The sequence below is a fragment of the Liolophura sinensis genome, chromosome 7 (genome assembly GCF_032854445.1).
Source record: "Liolophura sinensis isolate JHLJ2023 chromosome 7, CUHK_Ljap_v2, whole genome shotgun sequence".
Taxonomy (NCBI): domain Eukaryota; kingdom Metazoa; phylum Mollusca; class Polyplacophora; order Chitonida; family Chitonidae; genus Liolophura; species Liolophura sinensis.
The window spans coordinates 20,987,862-21,005,705 of NC_088301.1; the positions used below are offsets into that span (position 1 = coordinate 20,987,862).

Sequence of the window (17,844 nt, forward strand, 5' to 3'; positions counted from 1 at the left end):
CGAACCAATCAGCGCGTGGTGAATTTCCGCTTATCTCAGGTACAAAAAGACAGGTGCGACAGTAGCAGATCACTTCACCCGAAGACACCGACCGAGCGAGCGAGCGAGCGACCGAGTAAAGAAGCAACGATGGATCAAGAGGATTTCGAGGTTAATATGGAGAAGAAGACGTTGGAGGAGAAGAAGACGGCGAAGCTATTTACCTGCGAGGTGTGCGATCGAGGATTCACCCGACGTGATAACTGGCGACGGCATCACCAAACACAGCACGGTGATACGGAGAAAAAGAAGAAGACGGAGAAGTATTTTTGCCGGGTGTGTGCCCAGCATTTTACCCGGCGGGATAACTGGCTCCGACACCAGCGGACGCATCACCAGCCCCAGACAAACACAAGATTCACCTGTCCGACCTGTGACCGGGCGTTTTTTCGCCGGGCGAATTTGATCCGCCATCAACAGCGGCATGGCAACAAAAAAGAACGTGTGTGGCATTGCGAAGACTGCGAGGAGTCTTTCTACCGGTTGTGGGATTGGCGGACCCATCAACGTGGGAAACACGGCTCGGTAAGTTCTTTTTTTATTATTTTATTTTATTTTTCTCTACCCCAAGCAGCAGGTTGAGTGACCTACTAACCCACGAACCACCACAAACCTCCCACGCATTCCTCACCCTCTTCCCCTTTTTCCCCTTTCACCCATTCTCCCTGCCTTGGCTGGTGACAATGTATTATGCTGTATGTTATGACGTCATCATATGTAAACAAACACGTACAAACATGTACGGCGACCGAGTCATTGTGTCCTGCTCGGGTTGAGTGAGCTACTAACCCACGAGCCTCCCTCACAGGCCTCCCCCTTTCTCCCTTTCCCCTGCCTTGACTGGTGACAATGCATTATAATGTATTATGATGTCTGTTATGACGTCGTCATATGTAAACAAACATGTACGGCGACCGAGTCATTGTGTCCTGCTCGGGCTGAGTGACCTACTAACGGGTTGGTTATATACCTTTTGATTCTCATCAAGAATGTTATTTATTTTCTGGGGTATTTATCCGCGTACCTCTAGGCCGGAATATTCGACCTTATAGACGGCTCGATTGTATGAAAGAACCTACAAAGAACTAACAAAACCAGTAGAGCATTATAATCCTCGTTTGTTGTTGTCCGTGTAGACTTCAGTTTTGGATCCGCTGTCTATACATCAAAACCTGAGTCTTAGAAAAGATATAGCGCTGTAGAGTGACGTGCCACCGAGGTGATCGGTCTTTTATAAGACAACCCCGGCTTGTAAAGTTGGAGGAAAACGCGGGGCGCGGGCCTGGGTGAGAGCACTAAAAGTGATGTATCATTGGCGGGCGTGTTTTTATATATCCATCTCGGCTACATTTTCCCGCGCGTTTCATCCAGAATCTCCCGCCTGGCAGTGCCTGGTAGTCCCTGGCAGAGTTGTGCGCGTGACGCTACATTGTTGTCAGCCGGGGTTGTGTTCACCTCGCCTGCTATGTATATATGTAATATATGTATATATGTCTAATACTGACAAGCCTACCCTGCACCGGCTGCACCGACTGACCTGCCTGCCTACCTCCCAACCACCCTGCATTGAAAATACATAAGTAACACCAATACATTATACATACACACAAGAAAATTTGGTGGGTTTTTTCCACACCGCGGGGTGTATGTGTATAGACTAGCGTGATATAGCGTGTAGTAGACTAGAGTAAAGTATAACAGTATAACAGTATATGGGATGTGGATATAGATAGATAAATAGAGAAAACAGTGGTTTGTTTGTTTCAGGCTGGGTATAAATTAGGCAAAGTTTTAAGTAACTCTAAGTTTTAGGTATGCATTAGGTGGAGTAGAAGGTTATCAGTATAACAGTTTAACAGTATATGGGATGTGGATATAGATAGATAAATAGAGAAAACAGTGGTTTGTTTGTTTCAGGCTGGGTGTAAATTAGGCAAAGTTTTAAGTAACTCTAAGTTTTAGGTATGCATTAGGTGGAGTAGAAGGTTATCAGTATAACAGTTTAACAGTATATGGGATGTGGATATAGATAGATAAATAGAGAAAACAGTGGTTTGTTTGTTTCAGGCTGGGTGTAAATTAGGCAAAGTTTTAAGTAACTCTAAGTTTTAATAAGTAACTCTAAGTTTTAGGTATGCATTAGGTGGAGTAGATTAGGCAAAGTTTTAAGTAACTCTAAGTTTTAATAAGTAACTCTAAGTTTTAGGTATGCATTAGGTGGAGTAGAAGGTTAGGAAGACTTTGAGGATTTGGGATAAAAAAAAATATCAGAACAAGTACAATTAAAAAAAAATGGGAAGACTGTGTCTGGTGTGGGGTTTCTTTTCTTTCTTTTTTTAGTGCTTAGATTGAGAAAGTACTCTTTCGGGAAGAGTTGGGTGGCCCTGAAAAGGGCCGTTGGAAAAAGTGCTGTTTCTTTTTTTCTTTTTTTAAACAGCCATGTTTCTTTTTTCTTTTTTCCACGGTCTCTCATAACAAATCCGACATGTCGGAACACCGTCGGATGCCTGTCCCCTACCCGGCGCCCGGTCCAGGTGCGATAGGTGGTGTCGCTGGTGGTGCTGCTGGTGGTGCTGCTGGTGGTGGTGTCGCCTCCGGTGGATTGGTCGTCAACGGTAATCCACTAACCCCCGCGGGGATGAGAAACCATTGTAGGGGCGGTTGAGCTCTTAACCGCTCCTCCACATTCCTAACGAGGCTGTCGCGTTCCTCACTGGTTAGGTAATTGTTATTGTCGAGTTCAGCTGTGTGGAGCGGCAGGTTGGGGTGAGCTCTAACCACCCCTACTTCCCTAGCCGGGGTAGAAGGCAAAGCCTGGGCTAGGGGTGATGATAACCGGTTCTCATCCTCACGGCGGTTACGGCTGGTGTCCCGTGGTTGGGGTGAGACCCGGGCTGTAGGGCGGGATGAACCCCTCTCTGAATCTAGACGCGCTCGGGCCCGTCCCCGGCGTGCCGTCACCCACCCAGGTGATCGTGGTGGAGTTGTTGTTGGTATGGGTGATGGGAGTGATGAGAGTGACGGTGAACTAACCCGACCTGGGTTTGAACTCTCCGCTGAATTCAAATTCAACTGCCGGGGGAGTCCCCGACCAATACCCCGCCCCACGGGAGCCCTCGGTGCGGTAAAACGCTCCATGCGTGTTTGGGTGAGGCGGGGTATCTCCGGCGGGTTGTTGTTGTTGGCCGGAGGGGTGGTGGTGGTGGTTATCTCCATCTCCCGGACTCGATTCCCGTAGTTCCCCCGCCCTACCCCCGCTCGCCAACCGGCTCCCCTTCCCATACACCGTAGGCAGGTGCAGGGACGGCGGTTTCTCCCCTCTCCGTCGGGTGGTGGTGGTGTCGGCGTATTGGGGATGATGAGGATTGGAGAGGGTGGGGATGGTGGTGGTGTCCACTGCTCTTCCGCATCCCGGTGATAAGAAGAAGAAGACGAAGACGAAGACTGATCCTCATCCCAGCCACTCCTTTGCTCCTCCCCGATACTTCCAAAAAAATTGCCGGCCTGTTGATTCATAGTGTTGAAAATAGCAAACTGAAGTCAAGCGAATGTCGTAACAGTCTGATCAACTCAAACCCGCGGTTATGTTATATATACTAACAACCCTGGCCTGGGCGAAAGCACGACGAAAGGAATTATCAGCCCACTGATTGGATGATGAGTGTAAAAAAAACGAGCGGGCTTTTATGTTTTTCTCCCGCCCGTTTCATACAGAATCCTCAGCCTGGTAGAGCTGTGCGCGTGACGCTACATTGTTGTCAGCCGGGGTTGTGTTCAGCTCGCCTGCTATGTATACCGACATCGGCTGGTGGTTGTGATTTCTACGTGTATAAGTGTCAATTGAATAAGTGGTCATTGTAGGCTTAGATGTCTTCTTTCTCCCCGAACCCGCTTTGCTTCTTGAAAGTTAATTGAAGACAGTAAGAGCTATCGCATGTTACATGTTTGTAACAGTATATGAAAAAAGTATTAAAAAAACTTCTTTACTGGATATAATACGCAATAAGACAAGCTGCATTTCATTGCTGAAAATTACTATTAAAAAAGGGACTGGGTCAGTGTGTCAGTGTGTAATGCTAGGGCTGCTATCTATCGGAATGGTTCTTATGTATTATGTATTAAAAAAAATTTTTATTGACGCTTCATTTTAATTAGTAGATTACCGCATAAAGTAGTTGTCTATTGGTCACCTTCAGACGTTGTTGTTTCCAATTAATTAATATTACGTAATATTACGCTTCGTATTCGCTAGATTTCTTATGGAAATAACAGTAGTTTTAGTTCAATATATTTAAGGATAGTTGTGTCTTTTAATAGTTTATAACTCCAGTAAAGCTAGATAGAAAGCTTGAGTAGCTTAGAGGATATTTCCTTATGTATTTCGTAGTAGAAATCCACGAATGCGCGCGATGTCAAATGTATGTAAACAAGGGGGATAACTCCTGATGGAACACGCTTAGCAGGGGCGACTACTTTTGTTGGAATAATGGAAATAAGGGGCATAACTCTAAAGGTCAAACGACAATACGTGTCTGGAAAGAGTAATATATAGTCATTTTCTTTATTTTTTGTTCCAAAACTGTATAGGGGTTTTGCAGAGTTAATAATTGTATCAGTATATATATCTATATATATAGATTTATTTCATTTAGTTCATATTTGTGTAAAGCAAACTCATGTCACAATTCATTTAAACACATTGTATGACTTTATTTCACTTAATTTACAATATCCCATGAAAAATTAATTATGATTTGTTGTTATTTAAATCGGGCGCTCATTTACCATCCTTGAGACGACCGCCAATAGTATGGGTCAGTGTGTCAGTGTGTCATGCCAGGGTTGATATCTATCGGAATGGCTCCTATGTATTATATGTATTATAAAATTTTTTAGCGGAACATATGTACATACGCACATATGTACAATAGTATGTATATAGAGTATGTCTAGGGTTTGGTTATAACGTCTACACCCTTCTATGTTACAGAGACCTGTTTCATCTACCACCACCACCACCACCATCACCGACGACAACAAACCCAGCACGAGTCAAGCTCAAGTGAGTTTAGCGGGGGCTACCTCGCTGAAAGAAGAAAAGAAAAAAAAAAGTCCAACGAGCCAGTTCGAGCCCGACCCGGTACAGCCTCACGAGGCTGTCTTACCGAGCGGTGATAGTGACGTGCGGGAGTTGTACCAGCGGCATTGGCGATCGATCCGAACGCATTTCCATCGCCACAAACCAATTCAAGACTGTTATGATTACCGACTGAGTGATCTCGGTGCTATCCCAGCCTATGTAGACGAGATTTACGAAGACCAGCCGACCGCTTTCACTATCAATTACAGTTTTGGATATATCCTCCGCCACAAAGAGACGGGTCAGGTGCGGTATTATTACCCGAGCACCAACAACACCCGAGTACTCGACGCACCGTACCGCGTGGCGAGTCGGGCTGACCTGCGAGGATTCCACACCCAGCATCTCCTCACCCAAGACCCGCTTACCTGGGCCCAAAAACAACGCCCCAATACGAAATGGACCGTCGACCTCATCACCAACGTGTTGTTTTTCGTCCACAAACTCCCGCATCAGCCTATCGGTAAAGGTGGGGTGACGTTACCCTCTTACCTGAAAAAAAACAAGGGGCTACACACGTTGGTGGGTGGAAATAACGGTCCGTACAGGGACTATTTGTGTTTGTTTCGGTGTCTGGCCGTCCATCTAGACCAGGCCAACCCCAATAACTGCGACGCCCAGGCTGGGGTATATTACCGCAGGTATCTGGAGGAAATGGAGATGGAGCCGAGGTATTTCCGCGGATTACCGCTCAGTGCGCTGGACACGGTGGAAAGCCTGTTTCAAGTGAATATTCAAGTCTACCAGCACATCCCCATGGACAGGTCGTACTCAGCACAACTCATTCACCGCAGTGCCGAGCGCTATTCTCCCCCTACCCTGCGGTTAAACCTGTACCAGCGGCATTTCAGCTATATCAAAGACATGGGACGTTATGCTCGATCTTTCACCTGCCAGGTGTGCCAGAAGAGTTTACCGAAACTGTGGGAGTTACGACGGCACGGTCAAACGTGCACCGACGCCATTCGACGAAAGTACCCGGGGGGTGTCTTCCGCAATCAGCCCACCATTTTCGAAACGTTGGCGGACATGGGGATCGAACTCCAGGACGGTGACGACGACATCTTCCCGTACCGAGCGTGTTATGACTTTGAGGCGTACTTGGCTCCGGTGAACCCGGTGGACGATGCGGCGACTGCCTCGACGGAATGGACGGCCCAACACATCCCCATGAGTGTCAGCGTTAACTCTAATGTACCGGATTACGACCAGCCCGTGTGTTTCATCTCCACCGGTGATCCCCAGGCACTCGTCGAGGACATGATGGCTTACCTCAACACCATCAGCGAGATCAGTAGCGCCTATCTCCACGAGCGTTATGCTTACATCCTGGACGCCTTAGACGAGCGGATCGATCCCGACGAGAAGAAACCGTCTTACACGCGCCGAGTGCGAGACAGATTCTTGACCTATATGGACCAACTCCCCGCCCTCGGCTTTAACTCGGGTAACTATGACCTGAACTTAATCAAACAACAGCTTTACCCCCACCTGGTCCAGAGCGGTGATTTGGAGTATGTGATTAAGCGGAACAATAATCACATGGCCCTCACCACACCGCAGCTGAAATTTCTGGACATTCGGAATTACCTGGCCCCGAATTACAGTTACGACAAGTGGGTGAAAGCTTACGACTGTCACGTGACCAAAGGGAAATTTTGTTACAGCTACATAGACTCCCTGACCCGGCTGGAGGAAACCACACTGCCACCGCAGCATGCTTTCGACAATGATCTCACCCACCAGCCGTGCACGGACGCGGAGTACAAGACCTTACAGACGGTGTGGCGAGAGCACGGCATGCGGACCGTCAAAGACTTGCTGCGGTGGTATAATAACCTAGACGTCATTCCCTTCATGGAGGCTGCGGAGAAGATGTCGGTGTTCTACCGAACCATGCATGTGGATGTCTTCAAAGACTGCATCAGCATACCAGGGCTTACCCTCCGCTACTTATTCCATGATTTACGCTCTGTGTTCACCCTCGTCGGTGAGAAAGACAAAGACATGCACGAGTGCCTCAAGAAAAACATCGTGGGTGGGCCGAGCATCATTTTCCACCGCTACCACGAACGAGGCGTGACCCGTATACGGGGTGGAAAGCTGTGTCAGCGCATCGTGGGATTCGATGCCAACGCGCTGTACCTGTACTGCCTGGCCTCACCTATGCCGGCAGGTCACTGCGTCCGTTGGCGCCGTCGGGACGGGGGAGAGAAGTTCGTTCCCTCCGGCACCCCCACCCGTCTGGCTGAAAAATGGCTGGACTGGAAGTCACAGCAGCTGGAGGTATCGATCCGTCACCGACTCAATCACACCGAGAAGCGGATCGGCGACCGACAACTCCCCGTAGACGGGTTCGCCTATATCGACGGACAGCCTACTGTGTTTCAATTCCACGGGTGTTATTTCCACTATCACGGCTGTCACCTGAATCACCCTCGCCCGGGAAAGGTGTGCTACAACGAGCGGCGGGGATTAAGCCCCCAGGACTTGCGGCGGGAGGTGGATGCGAACGACGCATACATTCGCTCCCAGGGGTATCCATTGGTGACGGTATGGGAGTGCGAGTTCCACCGCCAACGCACGACAAACCCAGCCTTACGGGACTTCCTTCAACAGTACGGTTTACCCCCGACACAGCGACAGCCCAAGACACAAGCTCAGCTCATGGAGGCTGTCATTCAAGGTCAGTTGTTTGGATTTGTGGAATGTGACATCCACGTGCCGGACCACCTCAAAGCGGACTTTGCCGAATGCCCACCCATCTTTAAAAACACCGAGGTGAGTCGGGCTGATATAGGCCCCACCATGGCAGAGTTCGCGGCTGTGAATGACATCATGCCCACACCCAGGCGTATGCTGATCGGGAGCATGTTTGGTAAGCAAATTCTGCTAGCCACACCTCTGCTCCAGTGGTATCTCGGTCGAGGATTGGTCGTCACGCACGTCTACCAAGCGATGGAATACACACCGGAGCGAGCGTTCGAAGCCTTCGCAGACGCCGTCACCCAGGCTCGACGGGAGGGAGATGTCGACCCCACCAAAGCCCTGATCGGGGAGACGATGAAGCTGTTGGGGAATTCAGGTTATGGAAAAACCGTCACCAATCAAGACCGACACGTGGATGTCAAAATCTGTGATCTGGCAAAAACACGAAAATTACTGGCGAGTGTTCGGTGTCGAACCGTCGACCCCATCGACGAGACCACCTTTGAAGTGACGAGTAGCAAGAAGACCATTCGCTACAATCTCCCCTTGCAAATAGGGTGCATGGTCTACCAGTATGCCAAACTCCGCATGCTGGAATTTTATTACGATTTCATGGCTCGTTTTTTCGACAAGGCGGATTGGCAGTACTGTGAGATGGACACAGACTGCGTACATGGCTTGGTCTGACCCAGACTGGGAATCCCTCGTCAAACCCGAGCTGCGAGTTGTGTACGAGACCGAGCGGGATGCGTGGTTACCCCGTCGCGACCAACACGACCACGATAAGCGCACACCGGGGCTTTTCAAAGTCGAGTGGACCGGTGATGCCATCGTCAGTTTGTGTTCCAAGACTTATTATTGTTACGGCGGGGCATCCAACACCAAAGACAAACTCTCCTGCAAAGGTGTGAGCGCACGAGGTGTGGACAAGGCCGTGTACCTCTCTGTGTTGCGCAATCACCAAAGCGCGAGTGGTGTGAATCGGGGGATGCGGGGCAATACGATGTACTCGTATACCCAACACAAAGACGCATTCACATACTTTTACGGAAAGCGAAAAGTGCTCCCCGACGGGGTGAGCACCACCTATTTAGATCTGTAGAACGGTGCTATGGATACTCTACACACCCCACACCAGACACAGTCTTCCCATTTTTTTAATTGTACAATTTTTTTCATGTGTTTTATCATTCGCAGTGGTACGTATGTGAAAAAGTTAAAAACGCCTAGCGGGGGGCGGCGGGCCGGCAGCCGTAATAGCCTGACACACTGACCCGACTTACCGTGCCTGCTACATCGTCATACATTGTTGCCGAGCGGCGCCTTGCCGGTATACGGCAGACGGCCTGGTAACAATGTATGACGCAACAATGTATGCAGATGTAGCAGGCGGTGACTGGGTCAGTGTGTCAGTGTGCTATAGCTGGCCTGCATGCTGTTGTGGTAGTCATCATAATAAAGAAAAAAGTCAAACCACCACGGTATGTGAGTCTCATAGTCTCTTTAAATTTTATTCCATACTGTATGGGGTAACAGGTCGAACAGGGAAAACAAGAACGTGGAATGCATAACACATCGAACTGGAAAGAAAGAATGTTATTTGATGTATGTTTTACAGTCCATGGGTGTGGAAAAAAAACGAGGGATGAATCCCAAACTGACGATCCACCCAATCGAACACCCGCAAGTCATTATCGTAGGTCGTGCACGCTGTGTCCAACGTGTGTACAATAGCATCCATGGGACGGCCTCGAGCTCGCTGGGTTAAGTAATACACACAATATTGACCGCACACGGTCGTGTCCAGACTCTGCAGCCGCCGATCGTTCCACGTCCAGTGGTGTGTTCCCCGGTTAAGCCAAGCGGTGATATCGGGGTAGAGGGGTGGGAGTCCGTAGGAATCAAAGTATTCGCCCAGGAGATGGGGTGGATTGGACCACTGGTCTATGAAGACGGCGACCCAATGTCGTCCTGGGCGAAGGCACGTGTCTGTGTTAATGATGCAGGCCCAGGGAGTCCAGGGGATCCTAGGGGTGGGGCGTGAGGGGCTTGAGGGGAGTGAGGGGAGATGATCCCGAGGGTAGACCCCACCTCCTCCCCCCACCACACCCCGGGTAAACACGTCTGTTTGTAGCACACGTCGCAATTGTACCGTGTCCATGTTGTTGTTTGTTGTTTTGGGCTGTTCAACTGGCGAAGTCGCAGAGCACGTTTCGGCTTTGGTCTATTTCTATGATATTGCTGAATTCAGCGTAGCACACCACGTTAATGGTTTCCGGCAGTGGTTTGGCAAACCGCATCTCCAGGCGCAAATCCCCTTTTTGTACCAGGTTCAGTTGGTGGTCATCGTGGAGGCTAGGGGTCAAGTCGAAACAAAACAGCGTGTGGCCTTCGGCGAATGTGGTGCGCTTGATATTGTTTCCCTCGTCGTGGAACGCTTTCCCCGTGTGGGTAAAGAGGTTCATGTACGTGCGGATGAAATTCTCGTTCTCAAAGTCGGGTGTCAGGGGCTTGGTTGGAATCTGACGACCGCCGACGTACAAGGCGACGAAGTTTGTGTAGTAGTGTCGGAAACGAAACGGGTTTTTAGTGTAGTCCCCGTCAAAAGCCTTGTTGCTCACACACCCCACCACTAAACGTGTCGGTATGCTGCCCAGAAATAGGTTTTGTTCATTGATGAGGGTGTGACCTCTGGGGACAGAGAAATACTTGGTCAGCACGCGGCGGATTGGGTACTTGGCAGGAGCTTTGGCCAAGGCTTTCAAATGCCCCAGTTGCACACCGCTGGTGATTTTCACTTTGCGCACAAAGATCAAGACCTCCTCCAAGCGAGTCTTGTAGCCGGGAGCGGCTTCATCGGACATCAAAGCAAACGAATCCTTAGCCGGGGTGAGACGGATGCGGACCGTGACGCTGTTGAGCAGGTGTCGGTGTTGCAGGAACATGTCACAATGCAGGCGACCCAGCATGTCAACCGACCGACTCTCAGCCGTGCACTCCAGCCGATCGACAAACCCATCGTTGGTGTCAGTCATCGTGTCAAACTTTCCTGGGGTGTCCGCATACCACAAGGCAGCAGACAGCTGGCTCTTTTTAGCCTCTTTACCGTAAGACAACAATGTCTCCAAGTAAGCCCGGTATGGGTACATGTTGGTGGACGGCGTGATGAGTTTATCGTTCAGGGAGACGTCGACCTGTCGCCACATGGATTGTATCCACAGGTTAGTCGGAGCCACCTTCTTGTCAGCCGCCACAGCCGTCCCGTCCCCGTTGAGGATTTTTGCCTTCACGTACAGCATGGTGTTGGCCAAGTCCAAGTAAGTGTCTGCGTCAGCGTTGGTGATGACAAATTCTACAGGTCCCACATCACTCAGGCTGGCGATGGGGCTGTAAGCATCCCAGCGGCCTTCTCGAACGCTGGTGTCGGTCGGGGGTAAGGTCCACAAATCAAACTCACTGCTGACGGACGGGCAGCATTCGGGGTGGGGAAGAGCCATGGCTTGTGTATGTGCGCGTGCGCGTGTGTGTTTAACTGAAAATATCCGGTGGATTCAGGGCATTCGATGTGGCTCGAGCTTTGATGTGTCTTCTTCTGGGCTTGACGGCACGTCTTATAAGTCCCACGTGTCGGTGACGAGTGGGCGTGACGCGCGGTGTCTTCTGTTTTATAGGCTCACCCAGTAACCGCTGTCGGGCGCAGCGACTAGCTTTGACCAGCAGCTGTTTTCCAGTCGCCAAACCGCGTCGTTTCAAAGCCTGTTGTGGTGACACGCCCCCACTCAGCACGTCCACCACGACTTGCAGTCCGGTTCGTAACGCCGTTTTGGCCAGTGCTTTCACAGCCGGCGAGGTTAACAAGTGTTGTGGGAGGGGTTTGCTGAGACCACCCCGCAAACCGTGACCGCGCTGGACAGCCACACTCCGAAACACAGGTAACCCACCTCCGCCAGCTTGTTTGGTGTAATAGTCGATGTAAGCCTGCTGTGATGCCATTATTGCAAGGGTAAAGCACGCCGCTGTCGAAAGTGAAGTGTCACCACCACTTTACCGCGTTCAAATGCGACGGATCGACCCGTGTCGTCCCTAATATCAATGTCCACCGTCGAGAAATGTTTGGACTGCACGGGGATGTATTCCACGTGTTGGAAAGTCTTGGAGACGTGCTCCCCATACTGCCCTTCCGTGGTAACCGTCTGCAACAGCGGGGCCAACGTGTCCCCCACCACACGCGGTTCGATAATGTCTGTGTACACGTACAGCGTGGGTGTACTGATCGTTAAATCCTCGGCACCGACATACATGAGGTCCGCCGGTCCCATGAGCCATCCGTACGGTAAACTCATGAGTTGCATTAGCCGTGGGCTGAAACCAAGCCCCAGTGGTTTCTCAAACCGCACGCTGTATTTCCGCTGCATATCGTCGAACTCAAACGTTAAGTCCCCGGCGTGCTCCTGGAGATCGCGGATCTCTGTCTCGCTTAACAATTTGGTCAATCCCCAGGCCAGGTCTTTGGGTGTCGGGTAGTAGCCGGCTGGTAATATGAGCTTATGCGTAGCGTGGTGCGAGTCCTTTGGGGAGTCTATGGTATACCACACTTCACCTGCCCGCACGTTAAACCAGGTCCGGGGATACTGTATTTCGACCAGCCCACATTCCCAGTCACCTGTCAAATGGATGGGGCGGGGTAATTGGGTGGTGAAACGCGTCAAGGTATTGTTGGGGAAGTAGTCCAGCGAGCTGTTACTGGGTAGCGTCACGTAAAACATGGTGTGGGTGAGATGATCTCCCTCAGGTGGACTGATCGTTTTGTCCTCTGGTGCCTGTATTTAATTAATAGGGACTCCACCTGAGCGGGCGTATGATAGATGAAGCGGGTCGGAGTTCGGGTCACTGGCCTCGTCGCGTCTTCTTGGGTCGCTTTGGTGTGGTGTGTGTGGTGTGTGTGGTGTGTGTGGAAATAGAGGCGGTAGTGGAGGGCCTGGTTTTTTTTTTATGTTGGCTGGTCGGGGTTCTGGCGATCGGGGGATTCCCCAGCTCGGTCGGGGGATTCCCCAGCTCGGCGGGTGTGCTCATTTTTTCCCGCACCCAAGCCCGGTAGTGATCCCGGGGTATTGAGCGCTCGTGTGAGGGGATAGGGGTGGTCGGGGTGGTAGGGATGGTAGGGGTGGTAGGCTGGAGGGTTTGGGTCGGGGTGTCTAGCATCGCCTTATCCGCCTCGCTCAAAAAACGACTGGCTGTGGATTTGGCCTGAGGTGGGATCGAACTCGGTCGCTGCCCGATTTGGTATTGATCTTGAAACGTTCGGTATCGTTGAAGGGTGTGGTGATATCGCTGTATTTTCTCCTCGTCCGAGAGAGTCCTGTCGTGGAGGATCGAGGCCATCTCTTGATCGAGCGTGTTGAGGGCTTTCACCGTACTGGGGACGGGGTATGGGGAGCTGGGGTAGGCTGGGGGTTGGTGGGCTGGAGGTGAAGGTCGTGTGAGCGTCTCTAAGAGCCGTGGCTCGACCAAGGCCATTTTCTTGGCGTGCTGCATTACCTACCACCAGCTATAGCCTTACTAGTGACACCCTTAACGACACCGCAGACAACACCCCCGAGAACGGCTGGTACAATGGCTTTGGCGAGGAGGGGAGCGAGTAGCAGTGGTAGGAATCCACCACGTTGAACAATCCGTCCTTTCTTATGCAGGGGAACACTTTTCTTCACCAAAGTGCGAAGACCCGTCTTGTGTCGCTGTAACTTCACCTTCTGAGCCGGTGAGAGTGGGACGTTTCCATTTAACACATTCTTAGCACATTCACACAAGCACCGGAGTAATCCTGGATCGTTACCCCGCAGCACAGCCTGACGAATAGAGGGGGTGGCTCGCGCGAGTAGGGTTAATAAGGGACCGTAACGTTGGAGACGGTGTGACCTCATCACGGGTCGTCGTCGTGAGAGCAACTGAGGTGATAGACTGTGTGTTCAAAGTTTTATGATGACACACTGACACACTGACCTAGTCACCGCTCGCCGCAATAATACACTGTTTTACCAGTCCGTCAGCTGACACGTCAGCCAGCCCACCCACCAGCCTACCCACCAACCAGCCAGCCAAAACAAACTGATGTGGTAGATTGTAGGTTCAAAGTTGGTGTTATGACTTGGGGAGATAGGCGTGTTGAATCTCCCCGGGGAAAATGTGGGTGCGAAGTCGCAGGTGATCGGGTGTGGTTTGCTTGAAATCCACCAGCAAATACCCGTGAGGTTCAGCCGTGGCATCTTCAAAGGCCTCGCGCACGTACTGTGTCCGCCCTGGAGCCATTTGTTTAGCGATCGTGGTAATTTGGGATACATCTCGCGGGTTTTTGAACAGCACCAAGTAGTGTGCGTTCAGACTGATGGTCCGATGGTCTTTGGTTTTGTTAAACAAATTCTGCACGATGTACACCACGCTGATATTGCGGTGGTGACTGCCTTTGGTGAAGAGTTTTGTCACGCGATCGTCGGCTTCAGCCATCAAATCATCCACGACGACTAACGTCCGCTCCCCCGGGTCGAAACTGGACGGGCTGGGCACACCTTCTTCAAATCGAACGTGAGGTAACGTGGTGTACAATGGCTGCCACTCCCCATAACACCAGACGATGCGTTGTGGGGGTGGATGAATGAGAGCTGGAGCGTGTTCCACTAACCGTTTCACAAACACAGACTTCCCAGATCCCGTCGGGCCGCTGACAATGCAGGTAAAGGGATGCTCCCATCGCGTGTCCATGGGTAGAACTAGCTCCGTCGGCGGTTTGGATCGTCGTACGGGTGGGGGTGATGGATAGTGGGGGGAGTGACGGCAGGTGATGGTGCCTGCGTTGCCTGCGTTGGTTGTGTTACCTGTGTTGTCTGTGTTGCCTGTCTTGCCTGTGTTACCTGTGTTACCTGTGTTGTGTTAGGGGGTAGATAGACAGGTGTGGAAATGATGCTAGGTATTGGTGTGGTGGGGTGAGTAGGGGTGGGTGAAGAGTTTGAGGAGTTTGAGGAGTTTGAGGAGAGTGGGTGTCGTCGGTGTAGTGTGGTTGTGGTGGGTGTGGAGGGTTGTGACGTGGGAGTTCGATCCCAGCTCGGGGTAATGGCGCTAGTGGCAGTGACGGCGTTCTCGGTATTGTCAAACCGACGGGCAATTGACGGTGGTTGGGGTGGCGATACAGGTGTCCCAATCCAGCGGAAACGCGTCTTGTTCAATTGTCCTCGTAGATATTGCAGGGTTGACTGGTCTTGGAGCAGTTGTAGGCTGAGTTCCGCAGCCAATCCACCCACTAAAGCACCGATGTACAAGAGAACGCCCAGTACGGCTGCTACGGTCCCTTTATTCTCGTGCAAGCCTTGTATACACCGATCCATCCCTTGAGGCAGGTCAGTCGGAAGTGGTAGCGACCCCGTTAGCCTCGGGTTTAAATACGTTTCACGTCCGTGGCCGGCACCCAAGAATTAAAGCTGGGTGGATAACCGACCCACTTCACCCAATAGTACAGTTTCCCTCGCCGCCGCTCCCTTTTTAAGATCTTCTCCACCTGATAAAACTTATCCACCGCGGCTGTCACCGGTTGGAGTTCGGTTTCGTAAAACGTCCCTAGCAATTGGTCCCCGTTCAAATCCTCCAGTGTGTACACAGCAGGCTGTCGAGGGTGGGAGCGGACGATGCGGAACATTTCCGTGCTCCAATTTGGCAGGTATGATTTTTCAAATTTCCCTTTCACTTTACTGATACGCACGAGATCACCGGCCCGATACCGGTGGACCGAACGTTTGGCTGTGGGTGGACCGTACAAGACTTGTCGGACTTCCTTCTGGTTCTGGGGGGTGACGTCGATAGGGGCTCGTCGTATGCTTCGGTGGTAGGCTTGATTGTAACCGCGAACCAGCGCCGGTAAGGCGTCCAGGTAGCGCCGAGTGTTGTGAGCGGTGAAATATTTGTACATGCGACCTTTCAAAGTGCGGTTGAACCGTTCTACCACAGAGGCTTTGGTTTCGTTAAACGTGTGAAAGAAAAACACCCCTTTGTCCTTTAAAAAGGCTTGAAACGGTCTGTTCAGAAACTCTTTCCCCTCGTCCGTTTGCAGGTACAACGGTCGGCGACCCGTCTTGAAAATCTGTTGAAATGCCTCGATGAAACGAGCCCCGGTTTTGGCCCGGAGTGGCATCACCCAGGCATACTTGGAGAGGACATCGATGCAGATCAGTAGGTAACGGTTGTTGTCATTCTCTTTGGCGAACGCTGTCATGTCGACCAGGTCCGCCTGCCACTGACTGTCCATACCCCCAACCACCACTCGGTTACGCGGGTAATGGCGGCGTGCAGGCCGGTGGAGTGTGTACGTGTCCTGCTGAGCCAGCCAAGCCGACACGTGGGTTCGACTCACTTTGAGTCCCTGTTGTCGAGCTGCCTTGAGCAGGGGTTGAACCCCACTGTAAGCCGCTGGACTGTCCGGGTTGTAATACAAAGCATGGAGAGCGGTATCGATCGGGTTTGAACCACGGCCCGGCGTGATTGATTTTTTTTTCGTGCGAGGCATAGTCCGCCACGTCGTCCTTGCTGCTTGGTGTCTGTTGTGTGTAATGAGTGAACCCACCTCAGATCGCCTATATATAGTATAGAGTGGCCCTAGCCTGACACACTGACACACTGACCCAGTCCATATAAAAAGAAAACACAAAAAAACCGGGGATGGATTCCATAGTAAGGTAACAGTATTATTATTATTCTTTACAGCAATGTACAGGTCTGTAACACGGAGCGTTGATAGACCTCTGTTAACGTGGGACGAGCAATCTCTACGTAATACGCTTGAATAGGTCGGGAATCCTCGACATGCTGACAGACGTCTTCAGTGTACGCTTGCAGCACCTGCAGTCGTCCCCCGTTCACCCTACCATCCGCAAACATACTATGTAGTACACTTGTGTAGCTTTGCAGGTCGGTGACGACAGCTACCCAGTCTTTCCATTGCGGCGTTGTACGGAGCTTCGCCAAGCTAGAAAAGACATAAAGAAGACACCTTCGTCATTCTAATGCCGTCACCGACCGAACCCTAGCCACAGCAATCAAAACGATAGATAGATAGATAGATAGATAGATAGATAGACTACCCCTTCACCAACAGGTAAAGACAATAACCAACACCAAAGACCAGGGTCGTCAACCTGAAAACTTTTTTTATTTATTTTTTCGAACTCGAACAGTTAACACGAATGAACGAATAAATACATGCTGTAAGTATCCATTATTTTGGTGTTACGGTGAGAAATGTCTCGTGATGACGATTGTATCGCCAATATGAAAGTCCCGACATTGGTCAATGTTTATAACGCGCACCACCCTAGTCATCTTCCTGTAAAAAACACACATAGGTAAAACAAAACGAGAATGTATGAAGGGAAAAACAAAACAAACAAAAAAAAAAAAAAGCTGGGTAAGGGTGGTGCGGTTAAAACAAAAACACACTCACTCGGTCATCGTAGCCTGGGTGGTCTGGGTAGCCTGGTTGGGCTGGTTGGCTTGGTTGTTAGGCCGGATTGTAGGCTGCTCGTCAGGTGCGGAGAGGTTGTTGGCTGTCATCAAATACTCCACGTACATCTGGGCGAATGCCGGGTTCGATTTGTTGATCGGCGTCTCATTTAAAAACTGCCGCAGTTAGTCTTTCACACTCTTCTCCACAGCCCACGGGAGGGAGGCTGCCTTACGGGCCTGGCGCATGAACTTGGCCAACACAGTTCCCTCTTTCAGGTAACGCATACGGGCCTCGTCCACGATACTCAGGGCCAGCTCTCGGTTCTCCAGCAAGGGAGGTCGGGGAGGAGATGGGTCACTCGCGGTGTTGGTGGATTGTCGACCGTACACATCGCGCTGTAACTTGAGGAGGTGAGGTTGGAGAGCTACATCGTAAGCTTGCCACAGCAAGGCTGTTAGCCTCGTCTCAAGCT

The 17,844-nt window shown here is 50.9% G+C and overlaps 5 protein-coding genes across 5 annotated transcripts in view; 2 read left to right on the plus strand and 3 right to left on the minus strand.

The window, feature by feature from the left end:
* Positions 1–49: 49 nt before the first annotated feature.
* The window catches only part of LOC135470733 (uncharacterized), a 39,923-nt gene continuing 22,128 nt past the window's right edge, over positions 50–17,844 (plus strand). The window contains exon 1 of the mRNA XM_064749771.1: positions 50–564. The gene's annotated coding sequence lies outside the window, so the exon portion shown is untranslated. The remainder of the gene's footprint in view (positions 565–17,844) is intronic.
* LOC135470729 (oocyte zinc finger protein XlCOF26-like) lies at positions 130–2,151 on the plus strand. Its single transcript, XM_064749766.1, has 2 exons — positions 130–564; positions 2,107–2,151. The coding sequence occupies exons 1-2, from the start codon at positions 130–132 to the stop codon at positions 2,149–2,151; spliced, it is 480 nt and encodes a 159-aa protein (XP_064605836.1).
* Positions 2,554–3,555, minus strand: LOC135470730 (synaptopodin 2-like protein). The gene has a single exon (XM_064749767.1). It carries the CDS (start codon positions 3,553–3,555, stop codon positions 2,554–2,556), a length of 1,002 nt encoding a protein of 333 aa, XP_064605837.1.
* LOC135470731 (uncharacterized protein F54H12.2-like) lies at positions 9,833–11,385 on the minus strand. Its single transcript, XM_064749769.1, has 2 exons — positions 10,216–11,385; positions 9,833–10,012 (listed from the first exon to the last, which is right to left on the minus strand). Exons 1-2 carry the CDS (start codon positions 11,383–11,385, stop codon positions 9,833–9,835), a joined length of 1,350 nt encoding a protein of 449 aa, XP_064605839.1.
* LOC135470732 (uncharacterized) lies at positions 15,315–16,436 on the minus strand. Its single transcript, XM_064749770.1, has one exon. The coding sequence runs from the start codon at positions 16,434–16,436 to the stop codon at positions 15,315–15,317; it is 1,122 nt and encodes a 373-aa protein (XP_064605840.1).